Source organism: Lepidochelys olivacea (assembly GCF_965140295.1).
Source record: "Lepidochelys olivacea isolate rLepOli2 genome assembly, chromosome: 2".
Taxonomy (NCBI): Eukaryota; Metazoa; Chordata; order Testudines; family Cheloniidae; genus Lepidochelys; species Lepidochelys olivacea.
The window spans coordinates 266282818-266309625 of NC_140412.1; the positions used below are offsets into that span (position 1 = coordinate 266282818).

Genomic DNA, 26808 nt, shown 5'->3' on the forward strand with positions numbered 1-26808 from the left:
ATTCTCCTTGCCTACAGCAGGCCTTTTGGCCCCATTTCCCACTGTTGCTCTCACCAGTTCAGCTCCACCAGGGGTAGTAACCGTAGGAAATTTGGGGAAAACAAAAAGCCTGGACTGTCCCAGTGAGTAATTTGCCCATTGATGTTGCTAGATTATCCACTTATTAAGACTTACCCAAGTGTTGGGTGAAGGCTGAAAGGGGATGATGATGCCCCTAATGCACAAAGAAGCTCAAGTTGTACAGTCTGGATCAAGATCTGGTTGTGAAACGTCCTGCAAATCTTGGGGCTGTTTGAATCCAGGCTGTGGGTTTTCCTTCAGGATCTGTTCGCCGATACCTACATGTTAGAGGTAGTGTACACCACACTGGTAACTATTAGATGCATGGTATTAATATAGCAGACATGATTTATCTAAGTGTTGAGAAGCTAGGCTACCTGAATGCAGTACGCTCCTTCCCCCCCCCAGTTCTGTTCACCCATGTCCGGTATCCACAACACTTCACAAAAATCAAGTCCGAAAATCGGAAATTTGGCAAAATACACGAATGTTCTGCCCTGGTACAAGCTGCTTCCCGGAAGGAGGGGGTCTGCATGTCCCCTTTTCATATCGTACGGCTTTGTCTTTAGACAGTCAGTGTGGCTAAGTTCAGTTATTTGGTCTCTTGAGCGTTTTTAAGAATGAACTGCGCATGTCAACAATTCGCGACACCTTTGAGTCAATAGGAGCTAGGCAACGGAGACTTAGCAGAGCTGGGGGGGGGGTCTATGCCTGGCTCTGCCACTGATGAGTTGTTTGTCCCTGGGCAAGTCACTTCCCCTTCCACCCTCTGTCTGGTTTGTTGGTTTAGTCTGCAAGCGCCTCGGAGCATGGTATGGGCAAGGAGCCCCCAGTCTGGGGCGTGGTCTCCAAGCACTGCTGTAGGAATAAGCGATAAACATGGCACTGGGTATTGATGGCCTCCCGGCTTCGTTATTCCCGGAACGCCCCAAACCTCAGCATTAATCGCATTTGGGCAGCAAAACTGAGAGCGGGGTTGAAGTGACTACCAACCGCTGTGAAAGAGCCTGCTGCTCGCCCCACAGCTGTGCTATCCTGTTTGGACCAGGTTTTTATTTTGGCTTAGGGGGCAGTCAAGTCAGAATAGCTGTGAAAAAGCTGTGCAGATCCATCCTCACTCCGTCGACAGAGAAACCCCTTCTGTTGGGCTGCGTCTACACTACAGGCTGAGGCCAGCCTGGCGAGATAAGCGAGGTGACCGAGAGGTCGTATTCTCCTTGCGGCAGCAGGGTGTTCTGAAGGATGGGATGGGGGCGTTCATTGGGAAGCGTGGGGTCCACGCCATTTGGGGCAGAGCGCTGAGACAGGCCGAGGAGGCCGCGGGGGGCTGCTGTGAATGGAACACCTGGTTGGGTGAGCATAGCGTAGGAGTGGGGGGGTGCTGTCAGTGAAACAGCCCATCTAACAGGTTGGGCAGGATTGATTGGGGTGGGTGGGGGAGCGACTCCTGGAAGAGCCTTACAACAGGTTGGATGTGACTAGCAGGGGCGGGCGGCCCCCCGGGGGGGTGCTATTTATGGATCAGGCATGTCACCAGCGAAGTGTGGATAGCTGTGGGGGTGCTTACTGGGCTTAGCCACTTGGGTGTGAGGCTGTGAGCGGTGGAGGGGCGAGGTATTAGCAGGGGAACAGGCAAGTAACAAGTTGGGTGCGACTGGCTGGGGGAGGGGGACACCAGCCATGTAACAGGTCGCGTGGGAATAGCATGAACACGGGCGGTTCTGCTGGGGGTCCCCTCCCTTTGCCAGTTGAACCCTTCTTGTTACGCGGCTGTTCCTCTGATAGCAGCTTCCCCCCTCCGCTATTCACACGCCTGCCAATCACACCTGATTAGGGCCTGCTAAGAAAGAAAGAGCCACAGGAAAGGGTGGGGACCACTCACAGGGGCTGTGCAAAACTCTGTGCATCCTCTTGGGGATCAGGAACGTGTGATGTGTGTGCACGCCTGGCGATCAGGGACACTCGGGGCGCGCGCCTGGCGATCAGGGACACTCGGGGTGTGTGCGCGGGGAAGTCAGGAACGCTCGGTACGAGCTCGTGTGTGGAGATCTGGAACACCAGTGACAAGTTTCACAATTTCTTTGCAAGCCATTTTCCACCTGCTAAATGTTCTTTTTCCCCTACCCTGAATGTTGGCCATTTCTTTTTTCCTACCCTCCATATGCAGACCCCAAATCTTGCATGTTCGAACGTGGGCACCGAGCTGTGTCCAAAGCAAGCGCCAGATCCTTAGCTGGAGCCAACCAGCCCAGCTTCAACTGTGCTGCGCCCACGTACACCAGCCCACAATACGGACTGTTTGTTTTGGAGTTAAAAATTTTGAGCCACCACCACGATGTGAGATGCCCCATGTTTGCTCAGAAATGAACAGATTTGAGTGAACATCACTGGAATTTCACAGGGCGGTTTCCTCCGGATCTTGACCATTTCTGCCCTTAATCGCAACAATATGCGGGAAATCTCCAGTGCTGAGCTTTGCAGAGTTCATGGGGAATAGCTCGGAGAACAGCTTCCCCCACAGCCCGGGTCTGATCTCACTTAGGCAAACATTTACATACAAGCTTAACTTAAAGCACACGAGGAGCTTGAAGTCAGTGGGACTGCTCCCCTGTCTAACGATAACAGGGTGATGAAGAGGTGTTGGGGGTCCTAGGGTGAATTGGAAACTGACCTTCCCCCCCTTCAAATAAAACCCCAAACCAACCAAGAATGCAAAAATACCGAGGAGAGGCCCAGAAGGTGGGGGTGGCAAAGCAAGCCAATGCTGGGCTCATTCTGATCTGGCACTTTTGTCTCCCCACTCCGGGCACTGTGACCTGGTGCATGGGGTCACGGTGCCACTCAGGTTTGGCCCAGCTGCCCCTCCGTAACCCTGTGCACCAGGTCGTCGCTCTGTGTGGGGGCCCTCTCAAAGGGGAGGGGGGAGGCTGGGGCCAGCTGCCCCACCCTTTTGGGCGGCCCCGAGGCATGTGCAGAAATTGTTTGCAGGACTGGAGTCGTAGCCAGTATCCGAAATCTGGGCTCTTTCACTGAGATGCTACAGGCCGAGTTTGGAACAGATTATTCAGGTACTCAGCCCCCACAATCAGGGTCAGATGTTCATAAGTGCACAGCCCCTAATGAGCCCAGCTCTTTGTAAAGCCAGCCGAGGAGCGAGGGGCTGGAACAGCTTCCCGGTAGGAGTTGTGGGGCAAACGCCCTCGCTGGTTTAAAGAGGGAGGTTGATAAATGTCTGAGCAGGATGATATCATGGAGTGCCCGGCACTAGCAGGGGTCCGGACTCAAAGACCCAGAAGGTCTGTTCCAGCTCTCAGAGTAGCAGCCATGTTAGTCTGCATCCGCAAAAAGAAAAGGAGTACTTGGGGCACCTTAGAGACTAACCAATTTATTTGAGCATAAGCTTTCGTGAGCTACAGCTCACTTCATCGGATGTATTCCAATGAAAATCTATTCCTTGTTCTCCGACCACACATAGAAACTGCCAGGAAAGACAAAGTAGACAAGGCCCCAGAATAAGAAACAAGTAGTGGGCAGGTGGGGGAATCCTCCATCTGCTTTATCCATCACAAAGAAGTAAAAAAAAGGGCCCAAGCCCAGCTTTATCTGAATGCTCATTTTGCAGAGCACCCCTGCCCATGCAGTTGCTTAGGGGGGCTAACTCTCCAAATGAGACAACCCCCTGCTTCAGCTGCTGTTCTATTTATTTCAAGTCCTCCTTGATTTTAACCCTTTTCCCTCAGGTCAGGGAAAGCTGCGGGGGTTGGCAAATGGAGGTTTTTAAAAAAATTACAAGCGTTGCCTTTTTAAGAGAGACAGGGGTGCGGTGGTGGTGGGGGAAGGGGGGGGTTCAGCTTTAAAGAGCCAGCGCTGAGGTCACAAAGGGGCCAAGCCCTCAGTTGGTGTAAATGGCCATAACATCCGTTGACTTCAATGCAGCTGGGCCAATTTACATCTGCTGCGGCCGTGGGCCGAGGAGTTTAAGCCCCAGCAGGTCCTGCATCTCTATTCTGTTTGGCACATGTCCCGCTGATCGGCCCCATCTGTTCAGGTTTGCAGCGGGTGGCAGAAGGTTGCATTACCCAGGAGTTCGAGTGCAACGCGAAGAATCCAAGAGACTCTAATCCCAGCCCTGACCTCCCCCAGAGTCACTCGATCTCCTTGTGCCTCAGCCAGTCCAGCTAGAAAATTGAGTCAAACCAAAAAGCAGGAACTTTACTCAGGACCAGATGCTGCTTTGGAGCAGAGGTTCTTTGGGTCCATCGACGCCAAGGCCTGTAGTTGTGTCCACATCTAGCTGGGATCTGGTCAGGTCTCCTCAATTAAGATGGGCTGGTACTTAAAGGGGAGACCTGTAGGGAAAACCCAGACTGCTGTGGCGAGTGGGGTGAAAAATTTAGTAAGTGGTGCTTGTCCCTCTGGGGCTGTGTTGATCTCCCTTTGATGTTTATCTGGCCCCCATTACTGTAGTAGCTGAGCACTTCACAATTGTTAATGTATTTATCCCACAGCGCCCCCTGTGAGGCAGGGCGGGACTATTAACCCCATTGTAAAGATGGGGAGCTGAGCGACAGAGTGGCTAAGTGATTTGCCCAAGGCCACATGGGAAATCTGTGGCAGAGCTAGGAAATGACCCCATGTCTCAGGTTAGAGCCCCTAGCCACTGAACCATGCTTGCTTCCTCTTCCATTTGAAAGATGAATTGTAGAACAGAGCCGCTTCTTAGGTACCTCTTAATGCTCCGTCGCACTGTGCAGTGGAGGAGGACCAGCAGCCAAAGAGTTAACTGAAAATCTGAACACCTGGATGTAGCCAGAAGGGCCTTTTGCAAAGGCCAGAAGGGCCTTTGAAGAGCTTATCATCAGGAGGGGCCGTTAGATGGTGGGGGCTCTGTTGCTCTAACAGGGCTGCCTTCTGTTTGAACGGTCCAAAACACATGGACGCTGACATATGTATATTAAAGTAAATCCACTGCCCTCTGGATTCTCTCCCTTGGAGAGCCCAGTCCAGCCCACCTCCCTCTCCTTTCTTGCTTTATTTAGGCGCTATGTCTTTAAGATGGCCTTATGATAATTAACTGTCTCCAGATGCATGGTGCCAATTAAGGTCTTTGTTCTTGGATTCAGAGGGAAAAATATTTAAAGGCGCCGCGCCTCTTGAAAGATGCAGCCAGCCGAGTTCCTGTAGCAAATATGGATCAAGCCATTGTAATATGATCATCTCATAAGAAAAGGGTGGGGGGAGGGTTAGGGAGAAAGATTTTGGCTTAATTAGAACAGGCTTTGACTCCAAGCGGGGAAACAGCCAGGGTTCCACCACTCAGAACAGTGTCGTTTTGTCCCGTCAGCTGGGATCTATCCAGCCATGAAGTCTCACTTTGCGCCCACCTTCATGGTTCTTAGCTGGGCTCCGTTTTGGGGAAGCAAAGAGGCCTGTTTTAGAACCGTTACAATTTCTAGGCAATCCGCACAGCCATACTCTGATGCTGGTAATATAGACACTTCAGGGGGGAACCGTGGGGTGGAGGGAGAAAGGTGGAGGAAGAACAAGGGTGTTGTTTAGTTCTTCTGAACTGTAATGGTAGAGGTAAGCCTTCTGCAGGGGAATGGGAACACGGGAGGGCTGCTGAGGGCCACGGACTGTCTCCCCTCAAAGATCCCTAGTTTGTCCCTTCTGCATTCGAGGAGTTTCCTTTTCAGCCTGCAGTTGAGCATGAGACAGAGGGAGATGTTCAGGTCCCCCTCACCACCGCAAAGGTAGGCATGTTCACACACCCACCGACGTGCATGTGCACGGAGCTCCACGCACAGACATGAACGCACTAATATTCACGTGCACACAAGTGTGTACAATGCTGCCAGCCTCAAGCAGCTATAGATCAGGAATCTGTGCCCCCCCTCCAAATCCTGAGATTGGTTTAAAAATCATGAGATTTAAAAAATAATAATAATAAAGTAGCTTCTTTTTCTTTGCTGTCTAGTTTCTGAGCCTTCAGAGTCATGCTTGGGTCTCTGTGACACAAGAGCCAGAAACATACTTTTTTCTTTACTGAATGACTGCTGCAAACCTCATCTCATCATATTCTTGGAACACAGCGACACCAGATTATCACTCCGAATTTCCCCACAAGGCTTGTGATAAAGTCACGAGAGTTGGCTAGATTCACGCACACTCAGATTCTCATGCAGACAAGTGCACATGCAGAGAGGGAGCTACAGCCGTGCACAGATGCTTTTCAGCTCGGAACGTGTGTACACACCTGCCCGCAGTTACGCCGTACGAAAATTAATGAGGAAGTGTTATTAACTCCTTCTCGTGACACACGAACTAGGGGTCACCTAATGAAATTAATAGGCAGCAAGTTCAAAACAAACAGAAGGAAGTATTTCTTCACACAATGCACAGTCAACCTGTGGAACTCTTTGCCAGAGGATGTTGTGAAGGCCAAGACTATAACAGGGATCAAAAAGGAATTAGATACATTCTTGGAGGATAAGTCCTCCCTAGCCTCTGTTTGCTGGAAGCTGGGAATGGGCAACAGGGAATGGCTCACTTGATGATGACCTGTTCTGTTCATTCCCTCTCAAGCAGCTGGCACTGGCCACTGTCGGAAGACAGGATACGGGGCTAGACGGACCTTTGATCCAGTGTGGCCGTTTCTATGTTCCCACACTCCTCAAGCCTGAGTGATTTTGCTTTCAGATGGGGGGAAAATAGGAAATCAGGAAAGAATCAAAGGCCCCAGGAGGGAGCACAGGGCATTTCTCCTGCATAACAAGCTGCCTCAGCTCTGCTTCAAGCAATGTGCAGACGGGCAGGCTCCTTAGAAATGGACGGTACACAGACAGCACTCCCAATGGTCACGTGGCTACACATATGGCCACAGCTGCTCCAGTTCAGCAGTGATGGGAATCAGATAAGTACCTAGATAAATCATCCCCTCCCTACAGACACACAGGTAGAGGCAGGTCCGTAAAGACAGGGGAAGAAACTCTTAGTGGTGAGCCGCCAGGCAGAGGAGATTAGCCCGTCGTCACCGCGCGTGGGTGGGTATTGCCCAGGCATCCCCTTCTCTCATCACCTCCCCTGCGTCCCATGCTGGGGAGGGAGGAGAAAAGAGGAGGGAGGCAGAGCACCAAGGAGGAAGAAGTGTGGCTGAGAGAGGGAAGGGGGAACAGATTGGAAGATGGAGGGAGAGAGACAAGTGAAGCTGGGTCCAAGGCCGGGGCAGGAGCGATTGCAGCCAGGGGCGAATGCTTTGAGCAGCTGCTGAACTGCTCCTGGGCGTAAGCGTCAGGCTGCTGACTCTTCCCACCAGTCAGGCAGCCTACTACAGGCCAGCTGTGCGCGGTACGTTGCCCTGAGACCGGCTCTCCTGCAGGCCCCGGTTCCTGGCAGGTAGCCTGGCTCCTGACCTGAAGAGCTTATCATCTAAAGAGACAAGTGATCTCCAAAGAGCGGGGGAAGAAGGAAACACCAAATACACACAACTTTTAAAGCACATTCATCCCCCCACGCCCAAACCTTGAGCCACGCCTGGCCGATGTCTTGTAGGCTCACCGCAGAGGTGGTCTTGCGGAGAAGGAGATGGGAGCAGCTTTATGGCCCAGTTCAGGGAGGGCATCAGGCTCAGGGGGTTGTGGAAGAAGTTGTGGAGCAGCAAGTGGCTGAGGTGTCAAGCAGGTGAGAGATGGCAGAGCAGAAAGGGTGGGGAGCCCGGCAATGAGAGAGGAGGGTGAGCAAGCAGGAAGAGAGGACGGATGTCGGGCAGTACCCGAACACTTACAAGACATGGGTAAACATCTCTGCTCTGCTACAGCCTCCCTGTTCAGCCTCCCTTGTGCCTCAGGGTCCACATCTGTAAAATGAGGATCACAGCACAGTCCTAGCTCACGGGTGGTGAGGCTAAATACATCCGAGATCGTGAGGCTCAGATACGAAGGTGACGGGAGACAGGTATGTGCGAAGAGGGAAGGTGCGGAACCAGGAAGGGCCTTTAAAACAAAGACAAGCCGCTAGGATGTGCTCCTATGCAATGCGTGCTCTGGGCAATCCCAGCAATCTGCCTGGGTGGAAGAGGGATCAGAGGAGAGTTACAAGAATGGTTGGAGGTCTCCAGTGCGAGAGGAAAGCCGCTCAATCTACGTAGCTGATCAAAAAAAGGAGGTCAAGAGGTGACTTGATCACCACCTTTAAGTACCAATGCCGCGGGACTATATTTGATACTACAGGGCTCTTTAATAGAGCAGATGAAAACAGGATGAGGGCCAAGGGCTGCAAGTTGAAGTCAACGTTCAAAGTGGCAGTAGGCTGGGTGTTTCTCACAGGGAGGGTGACCCACCATTGGCAGAGCTCACCGGTTGACGTGGTGGATTCTCCATCACTTGAAGCATTTAAACCATGACTTGGACATCCTTCCAAAAGATACACTCTAGTTCATCCACAGGTTGCTGGGCTTGATGCAGAAAACGTGGTGAAATTCTCCAACCTGTGTCTTCAAGTTACCCAGGTTACCTAGGGAAGTGGTGGAATCTCCATCCTTAGAAGTTTTAAGGTCAGGCTTGACAAAGCCCTGGCTGGGATGATTTAGTTGGTGTTGGTCCTGCTTTGAGCAGGAGATTGGACTAGATCACCTCCGTCCCTTCCAACCCTGATATTCTATGATCGAGAGATCAGACTAGACTACCACCCATGTTTCCTGCATCAAGCCCAGACCCTTGTACCAGAACTAGAGCTTGTCCAATCCTGGCCTTGAAAATCCAGGAATAAAACTGAACTGCCCTGTGGGCCCTTCTCTCCAGGTCAGCGAGGAAGCCCCTTGACATGCTAGTGTGTCGGGTGTGTGCAAGCAACCAGTATACCTACCCTCATCGATGGCTGGAGAGCCCTCATCTGAAGGGCTGTTCATCTGGCATGTTTTCCCAGCGTTACTGTTCCTTTCCAATACCTGGAATAAATGCAGGTTTTGGGAGCGCTGAGTGGCATTTAGGGACTCTAGCTAAGGCAAACAGGGAAGGCTTTAACATGGGCACTGAAGGGAGGAAGTGACTGAAGGACACACTTACTTAGGGAAGGGAATCACTGCATTCATATCATTCCATACAGGATCCCAGTCCCTCAAAAAAAGAGTTTAAATCATTGCCCCTTGGTTGAAATACTCCCTCAGGACTTTCCAAAGGACATTTCTGTCCTGACAGCTTAGATCATGTCTACGCTAGCATTTATGACAGTAAAAGTTTTATCACTCAGGGGTCTTTTATTCACACCTCTGAGCGACATAAGTTTTGCCAGCATATCTGTCGGTGGGAGACACTCTCCCGCCAACATAGCTACCGCCGCTCGTTGAGCTGGTTTTGTGTCAAGAAGAGAACTCTCTCCAGCTACACGAGGGATCTTACAGCGGCACAGCTGTGCCATGCTGCAAACTTGTCAGTGTAGGTCTGGCCTTAGGGTGCTATTTGTCTGGGTGCTGATCCGTCAAATGGAACTTGAAATGAAGGTGGTATGTGGGTGCGTTTCCCAGACACACTTTGTCAGTTAAGCACCGGCAGTGCGGGTCGGGCACCAGAGTGCAGTTGTGGTTTATATGGAGGTCCTGCATAAACTGGTGGTTGTTTTACACTGGGAGATGTTTATGGGGCAGACGGCAGACGGTCCATGGATTTGAAAAGGGTCATAGACAGGGGTTTAGGGGGCTGAGGTGAAATCTGCATCTTAACAACAAGGAAGGGAGTAAATCGCTTAGTTGTGTGATCCTGTCCTCTCCATTCCTCCTTCTCCATCCACTCCTCTTGCAAGGATCTGTGAGTGCCAGGCCGTGGGTGCTGGCAGGCACCAATCAGTTACCATTTGCAGTCAGGAGACGACTAGCAGCATCAGGGGTAAACTAGGGCCAGGAACCAGAGTCTTAAGGTTCATCGTAAGGCAAGGTCTGGAGCACAAACAAGTAGACAGTGTCTGCATCATTGCTCAGACAGCTCCCCATGCTGGCTTCCTGGTTTATATACTGGTATGAGCCAATCAGGCCCTGCTGGCCGGTACTTCCTGCAATGTTTAACTTCCAGGGTCCCCCAGCAGAAACCCCCACCCCGAGCTTCCAATGGTGATGCAGAAGCATCGATGGCCCAGACCCACTGGAGTCCTATGTTCTAATCCCCCAGGGTCTCTGCACTTTTTTATGCCCAGGCTAAATTTGGACTCTACAGAGCACCACCACTCCTGTGGTGAGAGGAGACCCCCTCTGCCTTCTGTCTGTAAAGCTGTGGGACATGTTAGCTGAGCGGGCAAGGGGCCGTTTGCCTGCCAGCCCCCAGCTTGTCCTCCCAGCTCCGGTGTTGGGGCCATGAGGTGGGCAGTGTCTGTAAAAAGGGCCACTGGTCTCCTTAGCGAGACCTCTTTGTCAGACAAGCCAGGATGGTGGCAAGTGGCCTCCCCTGCATCTAGCCTCCACACCAGGTTGGTTTGCAAGCTGGACTGTGCGGCCAGCTCTGCTCTAGAATTCCTGCGACCACCTGTAGGCGAACAGAGAGTCAGAGAGACTGGTAGCACACAATAGATTTCTGTGTGGGCAGCGTTTTCAGACAGGTGTGCTTTATGATCCTCCACGGGGCTCCCCAGCTCGGCCGCAGGTCGGGGAATCAACCGGACAAGGGCTTCTTCTCTTATGTCACTTAGCAGTGTTTTTCTTCTCTTGCTCTCCACCTTTTTCTTTCTTTTCATCTTTCATTCTTTTTTCTTTGTTTTTCTTTCTTCCTCTAGTCCTTCCTCCCCTTCTGTCTTTATGCCTTCCTCTAGTCCTTCCTCAGCTTCTTTCTTTCTTTCTTTCTTTCTTTCTTTCTTTCTTTCTTTCTTTCTTTCTTTCTTTCTTTCTTTCTTTTCCTCCTATGGATGTATTTGGCTCCTCCAGTCTTGCCATCATTCCTCTGGATCCAGAGATGTTCATTAGAGAATCAGGAAAGGTTGCACCTGTGTGTCTGTGGCAGGGACTAATGCGTGGGCTTTGAGTGAAAACCTTGACAAGGCAACTGGCCGGCAGAAGCTGTCCGACAGCTGCTCCCCACTGTCCTAGCGCTCTGTCCCGAGAGCAGCCTGGTTCTTCCACAGGGATCTGTGCTGCGCTAGGTGAGATGGATTTGGGCTGGGTGCACCAAAAACGTTGTGGTTTAACCGATCCACCGTGTCCCTCTATCAGGGCAACTCACTGTATTATCCTAGGGCCTTCTAGGATCACTGCAGGTTTGCCCTTCCAGGTGCCATCTGAACGGCAAATGCAGCTCTGTTGTTGTAAGCAGATCTGAGCTGGTGGCAGTGAACATGACTGTGTCCCCGTAGTAACCATTTTCACAGCCACATTTGTCAGTATGCTCCTAACTCCTATGGGTGTACTGCTGCATTCTGGGAAAAGCCGGGCAGTTTCCCATAGTGGCTCATCGAACAGGAGACAGTGCCCAGGAAGAGTTGCACACAGAACAGCGTGCGGAGCAATGCACTCTGGGAGGCCCTATCATACAGGCTTCTGGGAGGAAGGAGAGCCAGCAAATCCAGTCACACAGGAACTGTGGGGAGTGGGGGAGAGGGGTTCCTGTGAATACAGCAAAGAACAAATGTGCTGAACCAGTTACAATGAGGCAACATTTGCCGGCCCAGCCCTATGACATTCAGCCATTCGATCAAATTAGAAGATGGCAAATTCAACCCTGATAAGGGGAAATACTTTTCCACACAACATGTGATTAGACTGTGGAACTCCCGGCCACAGGATGTGTCATCAGAGCAAAGAGCTTAGCGAGATTCCAAGAGGATTGAATTCTGGCATATCGAGAGTTACAATAAAACCTCATGTTCAGGGCTTAAGCCAGTCCATTAGAGATCAGGCTAATTTAATCAGGGGGCAGATTATCTCACATCTGCTATTTCAGGGCTCTCACACCTTCCTCTGAAGCATCTGGCCTCTGTCAGAGACAAGATCTTGGAGCAGGTGGACCTCAGGGCTGATCCAACCTGGCAATTTCTAGGTTTCTACCATGCCACTGCCTGGTTCCTGTCTCTACTACAAGCTGCAGTGTAAACAGGGCAGCAGATTTCCATGCAGGCTGTGGATTTGAGTTCTACAATTTCTGCTCCCACCTGAGGGCAAACAGTAAGTCAGAGACACTGGTAGCACACAACAGACTTCTGTCTGGATAGCGTTTTCAAACAGGTGTGCTTTACGGTCCCCCACGGGTTCTGCAGGAGTCTGAAGAATCTGGAAAATCTTTCAGTTTTAACTCCACTGGGGCAAACACGTGACCAGGCCTGTCTCTTTCACCAACAGAAGTTGTCCAATAAAAGCTCTTAAGCCCATGTCTATAATCACCATGGTGCCATGAGAGCAACTTTCACTGGACAGTCGCTACCTGTAATATCAGAAACATCCGAGATACTGTGCTCATCAGCACAACTTACCATACATGTTGAATGAGGCCAGGGCCAGAGCTGTGCAAAGACCGGGCGTTTTGGCTTGCTGGCCATACCGAAAGATCGGGGGAGGGGAATCATTTTAGATCCACCGAAACCAAAGTTTTTAAAAAATGTTCAGTGACCTGAAAAGTAAAAAAAAAAATGTATATTCATTTGGGTTGAATGAAACATTTTGTTTGACCGGAAGTGAAATGTTTTGTTTCATTTTTAGCTTTTTAAAAAAAGGTTTTTACATATTCTTTTTAATAACGTTGAAGTAAGTCTCAAAATGAAGGGTATCTTCAATCAAGAAATCAAAATGGTCCCATTTTCCCGAAATTATTTTAGTGGGTTTTTTCTGTTGACTAAAACAATTGGGCAAATCCAACACGAATTTGTGAAATGTTTCCATCAATCTGAATGTCCATTTTTTGGTGAAAAATAGTTTTAGCTGAAAGATTATGTCCCACTCTAGGGTCTTGCATGTAATCATGCTTGTAAGACTGTAAAGATCGTGATGCAAAGCACATAAGAACATAAGAATGGCCATACTGAATTAGACAAATGCTCCATCTAGCCCAGTGTCATGCCTGTGCCAGATGCTTCAGAGTGAATGAACAAAACAGGGAAATTTCGAGTGTCATCCAGTCCCAGATTCTGACACTTGGAGGTTTTAGGGATACCTAGAGCATGGAGTTGCATCCCTGATCATCTTGGCTAATAGCCATTGATGGACCTATCCTCCGTGAACTTACCTAATTCAGTTTTGAAACCAGTTATAATTTTGGCTTTCACAACATACCATGGCAATGAGTTCCACAGGTTGACTGTGCATTGTGGGAAGAAATACTTCCTTTTGTTTGTTTTAAAACTGCTAGCTATTAATTTCATTGGGTGACCCCTAGTTCTTGTGTTATGTGAAGGGATAAATAACACTTCCCTAGGCACCTTCTCCATACCAGTCATGATTATATAGACTTCTATCATATCCTCATTAGTTATCTCTTTTCTTAGATGAACAGTCCCAGTCTTTTAATCTCTCTGCCCCTAATCATTTTCATTCCCATTGTGTAATGGGAGCAGAGTTAAGGTTACCAGGGTGTTGCTGGATTTTTGAGGGTACCCTTAATATCCTTTGGTTTTTTTAATGTTACAGATAATCTACATGGCTGAAGTTTGGCAAAGTTGTAAGAAACTGTAAACAGGATCTTAGCTGCCAGCTTCACCTATAATTAGACAGTGTATGTGTGTCTATACAAATGTACCTTAACTCTGCCCCCTTGGAGATGGCAGTAAATCCCTGGGATTATCAGCATGTACTGACCTGCAGTCACTGAGTAAGGTGTAGCTGTACTGAATGGTGGAGGCATTAGCTGGTGCACCTAGGAGGAGGTCTGGTTGTGGTATAAGGGAACTGGAAGGTTGTGCGCCTCTGGGTGTGTGTGTGCGTGAGCTTTTCTCTGCAACCCCTGTGCATATGATCAAAGGAAAGAGGTACCTGTTGTACCTTGTGAGATCCAGTACGCCTCATTTCCACGCTGACTGTGCGTGCACAGATATGAGTGCTGTGTGTACAGGCCAGATGGTACTTTTGCTGTTGACTCCAGAGCTAACTATGTCTCTGCCTCATTTCCCTACCAGGTTTCACCCATTGTTTGTTGCATCCTTTGCTCTTTACACAGCCAAGAAACTATTCAGAAACTACTTTGGCACATTTGGTTCCCATTTGGTTCCCATTCTGTGTTAACGAAATATACAAGTCAATACAAGCTGGGTGAGTAACAGATTTTGGGTTCTCTAGCAATTCCAAAGAATCAGGTGGAAAGAATTCAAATCAAACCAAGCCTGATCTTTATTTTTTGGAAATTTTCAGCGCGCCGGAAAAGTAGGAAAACGTTTCGTTTCGGGTCAGAAGAAATGTTTTGTTTCCATTTCAAGCATCTGTACATTTTTGACTGTTTTGTAAATAAAGGAAATTTTGAAACAAAAAGTCGTTCTGAACTGAACAAAATTGAAACGTTTTGATTTTTTAAAGATTTTCTTTTAACCACCACAATTCATCAAAGACCGGACAAATTTGCCAAATGTTTCAGTGTTGCCGAATCAGCAATTTTTCACCCCCAAGAAAGTTTTGTGTGAGAAATTTCACCAAGCTTTACTAGCTGCTTACACACTTCTGCTCTGATTGGTAGTGTCTAACACATGGAACACAGTGAGACCAGCTGAGCGCTCACAAATTAGTCAAAAGGTTTTCCTATGCACCACACCTGTGTTTTCTGAACCTACACAGAGCTGCTTCCCCAAAGCTTTTGAAGTTCGCCCCTTAGGCTTTTGTCCCCAGCTCTTGTTAATGAGCCTCATGGCCTGGCCTTCAGCCCTTTACTCTGGAATCATTTGCTGTTTCCGGCAAGATGATATTAACCAGAGAGATGGGACCATCTTGTGCTATATTGCGTTTGTGTTTAACCTGAGTCCACCGCTGTGTTTGTGGGTGGATGTGCATATTCGCAGAGACTTGTCAGAGGGGAGGGGATGTGACTTTCCCACCCTTTATCCCCCATTGTGAAGATGTGAAAGGAACAAACAGGCATTGTTAGAAGAGGAGTCTACTCCCCCACCCCCGGGCCCTCCCTGTTTTTAGGGCCTCTTGTCATTCCTCAGATTTCTTCTCTGATATGGAAACTGCTTTATGACTTCCCAGGTTTCACACCGGTGTCAGATCCCAGAGAGCCATCTGCTGGGAGGAGACCACCCTCCCCCCCCCCTTTGGTAGGCCCTGAACAGGAGAAGGAGGAAGGGCCCAGGAAAGGAGAGGGGGAAGGAAGAGGAGAGAGGAGGGTGGGGAGGGGAAGACTGATGAGGAGAGAAGCCCAGACTCTTTCTGGTACCTGGGCTACCTTGTATTCAAACAGCAAGATCAGGTGTGAACAGCCAGCATAGTTAGTGCCAGGCAGCTGAGTCTAGTCAGGAGACTTGGATTCTGGTCTGGGCTCTGCCACTGACTTGCCCTGGGACTGTGGTCGCTTTGCTTTGCCACTCTGCGCCTCAGTGTCCCCCCATCTGGAAGCGGGGGGGAACATGGTACTTTTATGTAAGTGCCAAAACATACATCAAGCTATCCCCTGCCCCGAGGAGCTCGCAGGCTGGATAGCAGACACAGATCAGGACCCATGCATTGTGTGCCCCAGAGGAAGGGATGGGCCCCTCTGCTGCTGCTGAGTGTTGAACGTGGGCTAATGGGCTAAGGCCAGCGGCTGGCCTGGGAGGGAGGAATGAGTGGAATGGGGAGGGGCTAATGCAGTGGGAGCAGGGGGTGCCCCATGTAGGTGGCATGGAAGGGGGCGCAAGCTTGGGAATGGAAGAAGGAAACCAACTGGGTGGTGGCACCAGTAGAAGGGGCAGAGAAATGAGCTTCCAGACTCGGGCTAGGGCAGAGTCCATTGATTCAAAGACAAGGAGGGAACCCTGATATTTAGCCGGACCCCCTATAAAGCACAGGCCTAAGGAGCTGTGAACCCACATGGTGGCATAGCACTTTGCGGTCTGTGGGTGCAGCTGCATTATTATTAGTTCTATGCCACCAGCGCCAAGAGATCCCAGCCGAGATCAGGGCCCCATTGCGTTAGGGGCTGTATGAACCCACACTGCCCTGAAGGCCTTTGAGTTTGAAGAGGCAAGACGGACAAAGTCACCATTTACAGCTGGGCAAACTGAGGCCCAGAGCAATGAAAGGACTTGCCCACGGTCACCCAGGGAGAATCAGCAACTGGACCGGGTCTTGTGACCACAATGCCACCGTGTGTCTTTGAAGGACTGCATGTATGGCTTGATAAATCCTTCCGTTTCCTTGGACCTCTAGTGACACTGGCTGGCTATTTGGGCTATTTTAGAGCGAAGCAGGAAGGCTGGGCTGGGCTGGAACTGGACGGCACTGCCATCAGCCCAGACTGGTAGTCAGCGAAAGGTATCACCATGCTGGTGCTTAGAGACCCACAGGAAACACGGAGGGGGATCTCCATCTAACACTCCTATGCCAAAGAACAAGACGGGGGTCTGGGCTGTAGCAGCTGATGGGAAATACAGTTTTTCCCCTTTTGGTTCCCTGCAGGCGAGGCAGATCTCAGCTCCATGCTCACAGAGGGTCTCTGTCTGCAGCCTCACCCCCCACTGCTCTCCAGCCAGCTCGGGCCCTGCCTCGTTCATCCTCTTTCCACCCTTCTCCCCTGCAGGTTTCAGCCCGCCAAGGCTGCAAGAGCGGACGCTTAACCTCCCTTGGGGGCTGCTGTGACCTCTGCCCCCAGGGCTATGGTGTGGTTGTCCCGTGCGGCAGCTCAAACACGGAGTGCGAGCCCTGCAGAGAGAGTGAGTAGAGGGGACCCCGGGGAGGGGAGGGCAGGCTAACGGCTGGGCAAGGGAACTGGGGATGGCCCTTTCGGCCAGTATCTCGTCTCCTGCAGTGCCCAGGGCCAGCAGTGACAGAGGGAGGTGCAGAAACCCATCCCAGTGGTCAGTTACAGGATCACTTGGTTGCCTTCCCCTGTCTGTGATGCAATAGACCCATCTCACTCTGCTAAGGCAGCAGGCCTAGTGCGCCCCACGCCTCGGGACCTGGGCCGAGCCCCTCAACGGGCACTTATAAAGGGCGCTCACCTCATCCCATTGCATCCCACTGGCCCCATAGATGCTGCTGTGTGTGGGTGACTGGGCCTGATCAGCAGGTCCAGGGTAACCGGAGGACTAATGTGTATGAGAGAAGGGTAGGATGAGGGGGGAGTGTGGGGAGGGGTCCTGGGATGGGTCCTGGCAAGGAGAGGTCGGGGAGCTCTGGGGTGAGCGGGGGCATTGGGGAGGAAAGTGAAGGGAGAAATGGTGGGGGATGGGCCCATGTAAAAAGGGCAAGGGTATAAGGAGGGGGGCTTATAGGGTGAGCAGAGTGCGGCATAGGAAGGGACGTCTAGTGTCCTCCAGCTCCAGGCCACGTCCTCTCCCTACTGGCCTGGTAGGGAACGGGGACCCACCCATGAGCGCTGTAAGCTAGACCTGCAGAGATCTCATTGCTTCTCAGGTCTGGCTGACCTCCTTTAGCCTCTTCTAAATTGGGGGCCTTTGTTCTGTTAGTGCTCGTGAGAGCAGGGGTAGCTGGGCCAGGGGTCTGCGTGATTCCCCAGCAACCGCTCGGCCGGCATCCCTCAGTCCCCACCTGCTATTCCTGGCCTGGGCCCCGCCCCACCCAAACCCTGCACTTCTGCCCTGCAGCTGCTCTGAGCCAGAGCCACCCACCCACCCTGAGCTCAGCTTGTCAGCCGTGCCGCAGCCGCGTGATGTGGACCTGGTGGCGGCTGAGAACTGACCCAGCTCGATCCCCACATGACCTGAGCCAGGCCAGGGAGCCCAGGTTCGCGTTATTCCCCCTGGAGAGGACATTCACCCAGCGAGAGGCATTTTGAAGCTGATCGGACGCCGTGCTGATCTAAAGGAAGCCACCTTCCAGCCTCAGCTGGCCTGTCTGTCCAGACGCACTGCCTGGGTCAGTCGCTAAACGGACAAGCCGTGTCCGGGCCTGGGTCAGCTGAGCATGTGACTGCACAGCTGCTGCTGTGAACCGCACCCACACCGGGACAGCTGGGGCCAGTGCTAGGAGGGGAGACCTCCCCGGAGACCCTGCAGTCAGCAGGAGAGGTGGTGTGGGTGGCACTCCACCCTTCGGGTCACTTACTAGCACTTTGCATAATGACAGGTTTCAGAGTAACAGCTGTGCTAGTCTGTATTCGCAAAAAGAAAAGGAGGACTTGTGGCACCTTAGAGACTAACCAATTTATTTGAGCATAAGCTTTCGTGAGCTACAGCTCACTTCATTGGATGCATCCGATGAAGTGAGCTGTAGCTCACGAAAGCTCATGCTCAAATAAATTGGTTAGTCTCTAAGGTGCCACAAGTACTCCTTTTCTTTTTACTAGCACTGTGCTGCCTTCGAGGGAGACCTGAAACCAAGGTCCTGACCACCTGTGGTCATTGAGGATCCCAACTCAGATAATCGCATCCTGTCTCTTTAAATCCCCCTTCAGCTTTTCACTTCCTATTCTAAACGATCCGGAGGGGTGGAGGGCTGTTGCTGTGAGCTGTTAAACAGCTGCTTTGTTCCACCTCAGAGGTGGCTGCATTTCCTCTGCTGATAAAGACATTCTGGCGTATAGTTCATCAGTCCATTTGTAAAATGCTTTGGGCTGTATACATGCAAGCTGGTTAACATTAACACACCCTACTAGAGGTTTGGCCGCTTTTACCCACAATGCTTTGTGCAATGGTAATTCAATGGCCGAGTTCAGACATATGAGCATGTCTCCCCCTGGTGGCTGGCGCCTGTAACTATAATAGCCTGCTACCCGCAGCGGATGGAGTTACTCCTCTGACTCAAGTGGCTTGTGGTTAGGTTGCTGACAGGTGCGGGATCCGTTGCTAGTGGCTGTTATACCAGGAATAGGTTCTGAACTCAATGGCTCTCTCTTTCCACGGCAGATGGGACGTTCTCCTCCATCAGCAGCGCCACGGAGCCATGCCAGCCGTGCTCACGGTGCCCAGAGCACGTGCCGGTCGTAGAGGCATGCACCCCCACCCATGACACTGTGTGCGCCCCCCAGTGCGCCCCCGGCCACTACCTGCCTGCGGAGAACAGGAGCAGCAGCCAATGCCTGCCTTGCCAGGTGTGCGGGCAGGGCTATGGGGCAGCTATGCCGTGCAGGCCTACGGACAACACTGTCTGCCAAAAGTGCCCGGAGGGCTTTTACTCGGAGGAGAAGAGCTCCGCAGCGCCATGCCTGCCCTGCCGGCTGGAGTGTAATGAGGACGAGGTGATGATCCGCGCCTGCAGCCCAGCGTCGGACACGCTGTGCATGGGTACGTACCGCGCTGGCCGCTCTGGCGGGCGTGGCTGGCTATATCGGAGAAGGTGGGCGAGCGCGGGCTGGGGGGATCTGCCCGGGTGGCGAGCGAGGGGGCGTGTGCTGACTCTTGTGGGTGTGCGGGTTGCGGTGGGGGAGTTGTGTGTTGAGCGGTACAGGGGGCCACTCAACCCAGCTGGGCCCGTCTCCCGCCTGCCGCTGACTCACGACAACCCAGGCAGCTGGGGCGTGCAAAGCGGCTGAGAAGTAAGCGCAGCGACTGGCACCATTGCGTCTCGGATCCACAGCCATAGGCCAGGACGCCTTTGGGCCAGGTGCTGTCCAGACACAGAAAGTCGCTGCCCCAAAGACCTGACAGTCTAAGCTGTGTGTGTCCGTCCCCCCACCCCGCAGCCGCAGGGGAACAGTGTGTTGTTATTACAGCTGTGTAAGCTGGCTCAGCAGCCCAGGAAGGATGGATGTCAGGCCAGAGTCGGTTTCAGGGCACAATTTATTGGGTGAACAGAGAACTTAACTAAATACCAAACTAAAGTATTTCCTCTGCCCAACCCGAACTGCAGGTCCCAGCGGTTCATCCCTCTCCTCTCTCTCGGCCCCTCTGGGTCCAGGCACTCTGGCAGTAAACTTCCTACAGTTCTCCAGCTCAGAGATCTGGCTGGCCTCTATAGGGACCGACTATCACCTGACCCACCCCCACCCTGCTGCTTTGGCTGGGAGGCAACTGATCAGTCACAGGTGGAGCTGGGCCAGCCACTTTATGACCAGCTGGCTGACACCTTAGGAGTGAATTCGATTGTTGTTGTTGAAAAATGGCATTAAAAATCAGAAAGTTTGGTTGGAATTTTTTTAAATGGATGTGGGGGTAGGGATGGGATCGGATGAAATTGGAAGATTAAAAATTTATCTTTTTTCGTTTGGGTGGGTGGGTCATGGGTGAGTTGGTTTTTGGACCTTGTTGGTTTATCATTTTCCCCTTTCCCTCCCACCTTTTAAAAAATAACTGAAAGAAAGAAAGAAAGAAAGAAAGAAAGAAAGAAAGAAAGAAAGAAAGAAAGAAAGAAAGAAAGAAAGAAAGAAACCCATGTCCTATGTTGGAATCTGTAGAAGGAAAATGACCTTGATGCTTGTAGCATGTCTCCCTCCTCGCCCGCCCACCCCTTTTGTGATCCACTCTGGTTAGGATGGGACCTGTCCTTTGCCCATTGCTGGGGGTGGAATCTAGCTGTCATGTCGTTAGCCTGAGACTGGCTTGGTGCCTTGTATTGGGATAGCTCAACTTGCAGGGATAAGAGGGAGACAATGTCCCATCAGGGGCTCATTCCCCCTATCCTTCCCAGAAGGCCTTGGCATTGGAAGATAGCCATGTGTGCAGATCGGACCAGACCCTGGCCCAGTTTAAATCGATGGGAGCTTGGCAGTGGGAGCTTGGCTTGGGAGCTGGGTAGGATTTGACCCAGATTGTCTTAGGTGTCCTCTTGAGACCTGTTTTCCTTTTTCCTTCCCTCTGTCTTGTTCTCAGTTTTGCTTGTGCATTTACCGCTGAAGAAAGGCGCCGGGTTGGTAGCTCTGGGGACTGGAGTCCTCTCCCCAGAGAACAGAAAGCAGCCGGGCTGGCTGCCATCACACCAACCCTGGCCTGAGCAAACCACGGGTAGGGTTGAAAAGGGGCCTGCAGCCTCTCTAGCTCATTTGGCCCTTGGCACCTATGTCAAAGGGTCTGATTAATGCTGGTGTCCATAGCTTTGCTAGGCTGGTGTCTGCTGGAGACCTGACAAATTGCCCAAACTGCAGGGCAGTGCCAAGCTGGGCTGAGTTTGAACTGGTGACAGAGAGCCCCAGGCAGGAATTTGGAGAGCACTGAGCTAAGTGGGGCAGGGACAAAACTCATTTCCCGCATCATCATTCCCTGGAGCTGCCCCGCCCTACTTCTTCCGCCATTCACTAGAGCTATATTGGCCATGGGGGAAATATTCCTGGAGCAACAAACATATCTGGGGCCTCAGTTTTTGGATGGCCAACCCGAGTCCCCTAAAAAGGCCCCAATTCTCAGCCAGCGGGTGCTCGGCACTCTCTGAAAATCAGGATCCCCTAAGGGGTCTCAGGCTGAGCACCCAAATCACTAGTCACTTCTGAAAATCTTGGCCTGTCTGGCTGTCTATCCAGCCCCATACACACTGGCTGGCTGTCTTTCCAGCCCCATACACACTGTCTGTCTGTCTATCCAGCCCCATACACACTGTCTGTCTAGCTAGCCCCCCACACGCACACTTGATCATCTGTCTGAAGAATGAAGGGCATGTTCCCGGGAAGAGGATCAGGGCCAGAATCAGAGGCCAGAGTGGATTGAATCCAGTGAAACACTCCCACCCTCTCTCTTTCCATCTTCCTCTCCCTCCGGTTTTGTTTTAGAGAAACAGTTGCTTTTTTGTCCATGAGGACAGAGCCTCCTTAGGTTGCCCTTAATCTCCCCTTTGTCCCGGTCGCTGTGTCTTTAATCCCGCTTGGCTGTTGCGGGGTGAGTATGTGGGCTTGTTAATGAAACTCTCTGAAGCAGAGTGTATTAAAGGGCTGGGTGGCAGCACCATGCCGAGGGGGCAGCGCCAATCCCTTAAGACTTCTTTGTCTCCCCGGTATTTGCCTCCAGCTTCCGTGTGATCTCGTCCTCGCCGCTTTTGAAAGTATCCGGCAAAGGGGCGTTGCCATTCCAAGCGCGGGAGGGGGCAGCTCTGCTGGAACGAGGCAGCATCCTTGGGCCCTGTTCACTTCTTCAGGGGCAGGGCGGGCGTTCGTGGGGAGAGGCTTGTCCCATAATAGAACAGCGGGGGAGCCATCTCCAGTCAATGATATTATGAGAGCAGGATTGAAATGGATGCTGGGCCAAGGTCCAGGGCTTGCTATATCTTGAGAATCGGCAGGGCAACAAACCAGTGTTTTCTGCTGTTACAGCCCTGGGAACTGCCGCTGACTTGGGGCCTGATCCAAAGATTTTTGGATGAGGTCCTTGGTGCATCTGGGAATTGACCTACCCACTCTGTGCCTCAGTTTCCCTATCTAGGAAATGGGGATGAAAGGAAAGTGCTTTGAGCTCTTCGGCTCACAGGGGCTATGTATGTGCAAAGTATTGTGGGCCGCCAGCTGCTAAAATTGTGTAGGGTGAAAGGCCAGCTGGGAATCAGAATGGCATGGCTTTTCATGTCTCACAATCCTCCAGGGCTAGCAGCGCATTGGCGGCCCCAGAACACCTATTTCCAGGTGTTGGCTAGTGATCGGGAAGAAGAAACTTCTGTCAGAGCAGCGGGGGCTCAGGGAAAGGTGGCTGCTTTGCACACTGCTCGAAATGACCAAGGTCCTTTGTGCAAGTGAAACCCAGCCCCTGTGCATTGCAGGATTGGGGTCCAAGAGGAGGGAGCACCAGGCTGGTCGGGGTCTGGCTCTCCTCCTCCAGCGCCACCCACACTCTGAGAGTTACCACCTGCTGATCTCTGTCCGAGTGACCCACCAGGACCTGCAGGGAGCAATGTAGAAACGGCCTTTCCAACTCACCAAACGGCCACAGCAACTGGACGGCAAGCGACGGCACCCGGAGGCAGCAGAATCATTGTGTTGGCCCTGAGGAGGCGTCAGTTCAAATCCTGCCTTTGCCATTTACCTGCTGGGTGACCTTCAGCAAGGCTCTCTGCTTCATCTTAGACTCCCACCTTCTGTCTGTCTTGTGGACTTAGGCCGCAGGGCCTGGATCCTCCAATGCATTTAGACACCTCACTTCCATTGATTTCAATGGCGCTTAATGACCTTGGCAGAGGTGGGCCTGTGGAAAAGGGGCTGTCCCTTTGGCACAGCTGCAAGGTGCCCAGCCTCAGAGGCAGCCTTTAGGCCCTGCTATAATATAAATCGTCCACATTCTGCTGACACTCCCTGAGCTGCTGTGTTATTGGGAAGGGGACGGCACTGGCTCTGCCTGCCATTGCTAGGCACCGAGGGCCGGGGTCCCATGAGTGACAGCTTCTTCACACAGGGTTAACCCGCCAGATTTCTTCTGTCTCCTCCTTCCCCAGGGCTCTTCCACCGTCTCGGGGAGTCAACGCCATAGTCAGTCGCTGGCAGAGAGCGACTGACGTGCTGGAGATGGGCAGAGCTGGAGGGGGACTGGGGCCCGGGGCCCATCAATAAATGCCTGATCCATTGCAGTCAGGGGCAGGGGCCCTGGAACACTTTTAATAGTGGGGGGGGCAGAAAGCCAGCCTGCTTCCCCCTTCCTCACTTCCCCCCAGAGTGGAGTCCAGGAGCAGGGCTGTGTCTCCAGGAGGGGCGGGGGGACATGGACAGGGGTAAGGGGCCCGAGGCTGGGACCACATCTGGGGGTAGGCACAGGGCCCACAGCTGGGACCCTGGAGGGGGTGGGGGACAGCAATGGAGCCCCGGGCGCAGGCCGACTGCAGAGCCCAGCGTAAAATCTGGGGGTGCTGCGGCACCTCCCGCACCCCTAGTTCCCGCACCTGTGATCAGGGGGCATCTTTCTACTGACTTCAGTGGCTCAGGCCCTAGGGGCAGATGACAGGTGTCTCAGAAGGGGGTGGAGGAGGGGTGTTTAAGGGAGGGACGAGTGGGTTGAATTACAAGCGATGGGATGAAATTAAGAAAGAGAGAAATCAAGGGGAGAGGGAAAAGTCCCAGCAGAGAGAACTGCACCGGAGCTGGACCGTGTCATTTTCAGCATGAGGAGAAATACCCAGGCCGGCTCCGATCGAGCTAGTGCGCTGAAAATATGAAGTCTAGCCACGGTGGCGTGAGCAGCGGGAAGCCCTGAGCCCAGCCCCGGCCCAGAGCCTCGTACATAGTCAGGCGGCTAATCCTCCCACCGCCCATGCTGCCGCGGCTGCCTCTCTGGTTTTAGCCTGTTCACTCGACTAGAGTAGCGCAGGTACATCTAGCCGAGCGGGAAACGGCACCTTCTAGGCCTAGTGTAGACGTACTCCGAGCTGTGGAGCAGTCCCCGTCCTTTACACTAGCCTGGATTAAACACCTGGGAAACGGCTCTTGGGCTCAGATATTGTTAGTGGCTTAAGAAAGCTTTTTCATCTCCAGTTTCTCTTGAATTTCAGAACATGGGCAAACTGGGAGGAGCCGAGCCCCCGGGAGAGGAAGGGTCACAACCCCTGACCTCTGAAATGACCATGCTTGTCCCTTTCTAGTTAGTAGATAATTAAAGTCCTCTCCCTCCCCCCAAACACCACACCGCACGGGGCAGAGAAGACCAAACTCAGATGCGCCTGTCGGTTTGAATGAGAGGGGCTGGCAGGAGAGAGGGGAGGATGAGGCAGGTTTGCAGGATGGCCTGCAGGCTTATAGAGCCATCGCTGGAACAAACGCCGCTTGGAGAAATGGGAGCTGTCCAGGGCGTGGCAGGGTGAAAGGATATTAAAAACATTGGGCTTGGGCCTTTTTTCACTCGTATGATGGAGGAAGACAGCCTGAAAGGTTATTCTGGGTGGAGGGAGGTTGCTTTGTGTTCTGACATTGATTTATCTGGAGAAATATCTGAACCGTCAATTGTCCTCTTCCTTGGTTTTTGCTGGCGGTCTTCTGGAAGGTCTCGGAGATGTTTATTGTGAGCTCTTTGCTTTAATTGATAGGGCCGGATGGTTGACTCTTTAACAGACGTGTCCTTTCTCCCAAGTGTTCATTAGGCATTAGAGTGAAATAGATTGTCATGAAAACCAGACTTTTGAACATACCAATGAAAAATCCCTTCCCTCTCCCAGTGGCTCAAATTTCAGTGCTGTGTGATGTCTTAACTTCACTCACTAGCTCTCCTGATGTCTGCCAGGGCAGACCAGTCCCCATCTTGGAATGTTAAAAAAAAAACAAAAAGGTCCAGGGAAAAAAACCCTCCTGTTCTGATACAAACACCTAAAGAAGCCCAGCAGGGCATCTGGCTTCTGGGCGGGATTTGGCCACACAGAGCAGACTCTGGCAATTTCCCCTGTACAATCAAGTACGGAAACCCCTCCTGGCAAGGGTATGACATGTTACAAAAGGCACATTGCTGGGAGATGAGACAGATGTGGAGTGCTAATGGGGTGCAGTTTTGCTTCAAGTCCAGCCAAGGTCAGCGAGGACTGGAAGACAGTCATTGCTCCAGGTGTAATAAGTTGGGTGGTGCTCAGGTCTTGATCATCACAAAATGTATCTGCCCTGTCATCGGTTTCAGCACCGGGGCCTAGGAGTGGATGATCAGCGGGCCAGGAAAACCGTTCTCTCTCTCCCAGTCAGGCTGGCGGTGGGACATTTGGCTCCGTGAGTGAGCAGGTGATCTGAGTCAGCCAGGTGCCATTTGCCCCTGCTCCGTTTACGTGGAAACCAGCCACATCTGTCAGTTGGGCTCTCAGCCTAACGCAGCGAATTCAGATGGGGCGTAAGCGGGTGCACTGAAGTCCAGGGAGGCAGTGCAGACAAGCAAAGGAGGAAATGTCTCTCGCTGTTGTGGGAGGAGAATGCACTGTGCCTAGCTTGGGTGGTAATTATCTATGGCCCACACAGATCTGCTGACCAGCCTCTGGGAGCATAGAAACACCTTTTATTGGACCAGCCATAATGGGGCTCAATAGGGGCAGATCCTTAATGCCCTTCTGGTTAGTAAGCCACCCCCAGGAATGCTTTGAGAATTCAAGGTCGGGTGGAGGGAGGATTGGCCTGTGGAACTCATGGCCACAGGAGGTCACCAAGGGCAAGAGCTTAGTAGGATTCCGAAAGGGACTGGAGACATTTTTATGGAGGAGAGGAACCTCCAGAGTTATAGTAGTAGGGATTTAAAACACCCAAGGATTTTGGAAGGGATAAACCCTAATACTTCAGGGCTTAAGCCACCTGCTGTGTAACAGAAGCTAAGAGGCACCTTTCCCCTGGGGCAAGTCGTCCCAGAACTGCCCACTGCAGAGATTCATGCACCTGCCTCTGAAGCAGCTGGCAGTGAGCGGATACTGCTCTGATCCTGTATAGCAGTGCCTAGATTCCCCGAACTCCATCGGGATTAGCAGGAGTCGTTAGCCCCTTCCTAGCAGGAGGGGTTGTCCAAGGCGTTCAGAGATGGGCACTAGTGATGCAAACGTACAACGGAGCCTTTCTTAGCAGCCGTGCCCAGCAAGCTGGGCTGTATGCGTCTGACTGCTAGCGACTTGCACCCGTCCCTAACCTCCTAACTTTCCCACTGGTTCTCCTGGCTCCTTAAACGGGAAACACCTTCTCTGATTCGCAGAGAGAATCCGTATTCTGCCAGCGCTTCCCACCTGCTCAAATTCATCCACCCGTCTCACTCAGGGAAATGAATTTGGGCCCCTGCTGGGGCTGGGCCCACAAGGTCTGTGAGTCTCCCGGGCTGGGTAGGCCAGTGGAGAGCACAGCTGCGTAAGGGAGA

At 52.0% G+C, this 26808-nt stretch overlaps 1 protein-coding gene across 1 annotated transcript in view; it reads left to right on the forward strand.

Annotated features, from left to right (window-relative positions):
- Positions 1-26808, forward strand: part of LOC311517258 (tumor necrosis factor receptor superfamily member 16-like) — a 46368-nt gene that overhangs the window by 6534 nt on the left and 13026 nt on the right. Inside the window, exons 2-3 of the mRNA XM_084621974.1 lie at positions 16725-16857; positions 19012-19389. Of these exons, the coding sequence (XP_084478100.1) occupies positions 16725-16857; positions 19012-19389 (511 nt within the window). The remainder of the gene's footprint in view (positions 1-16724; positions 16858-19011; positions 19390-26808) is intronic.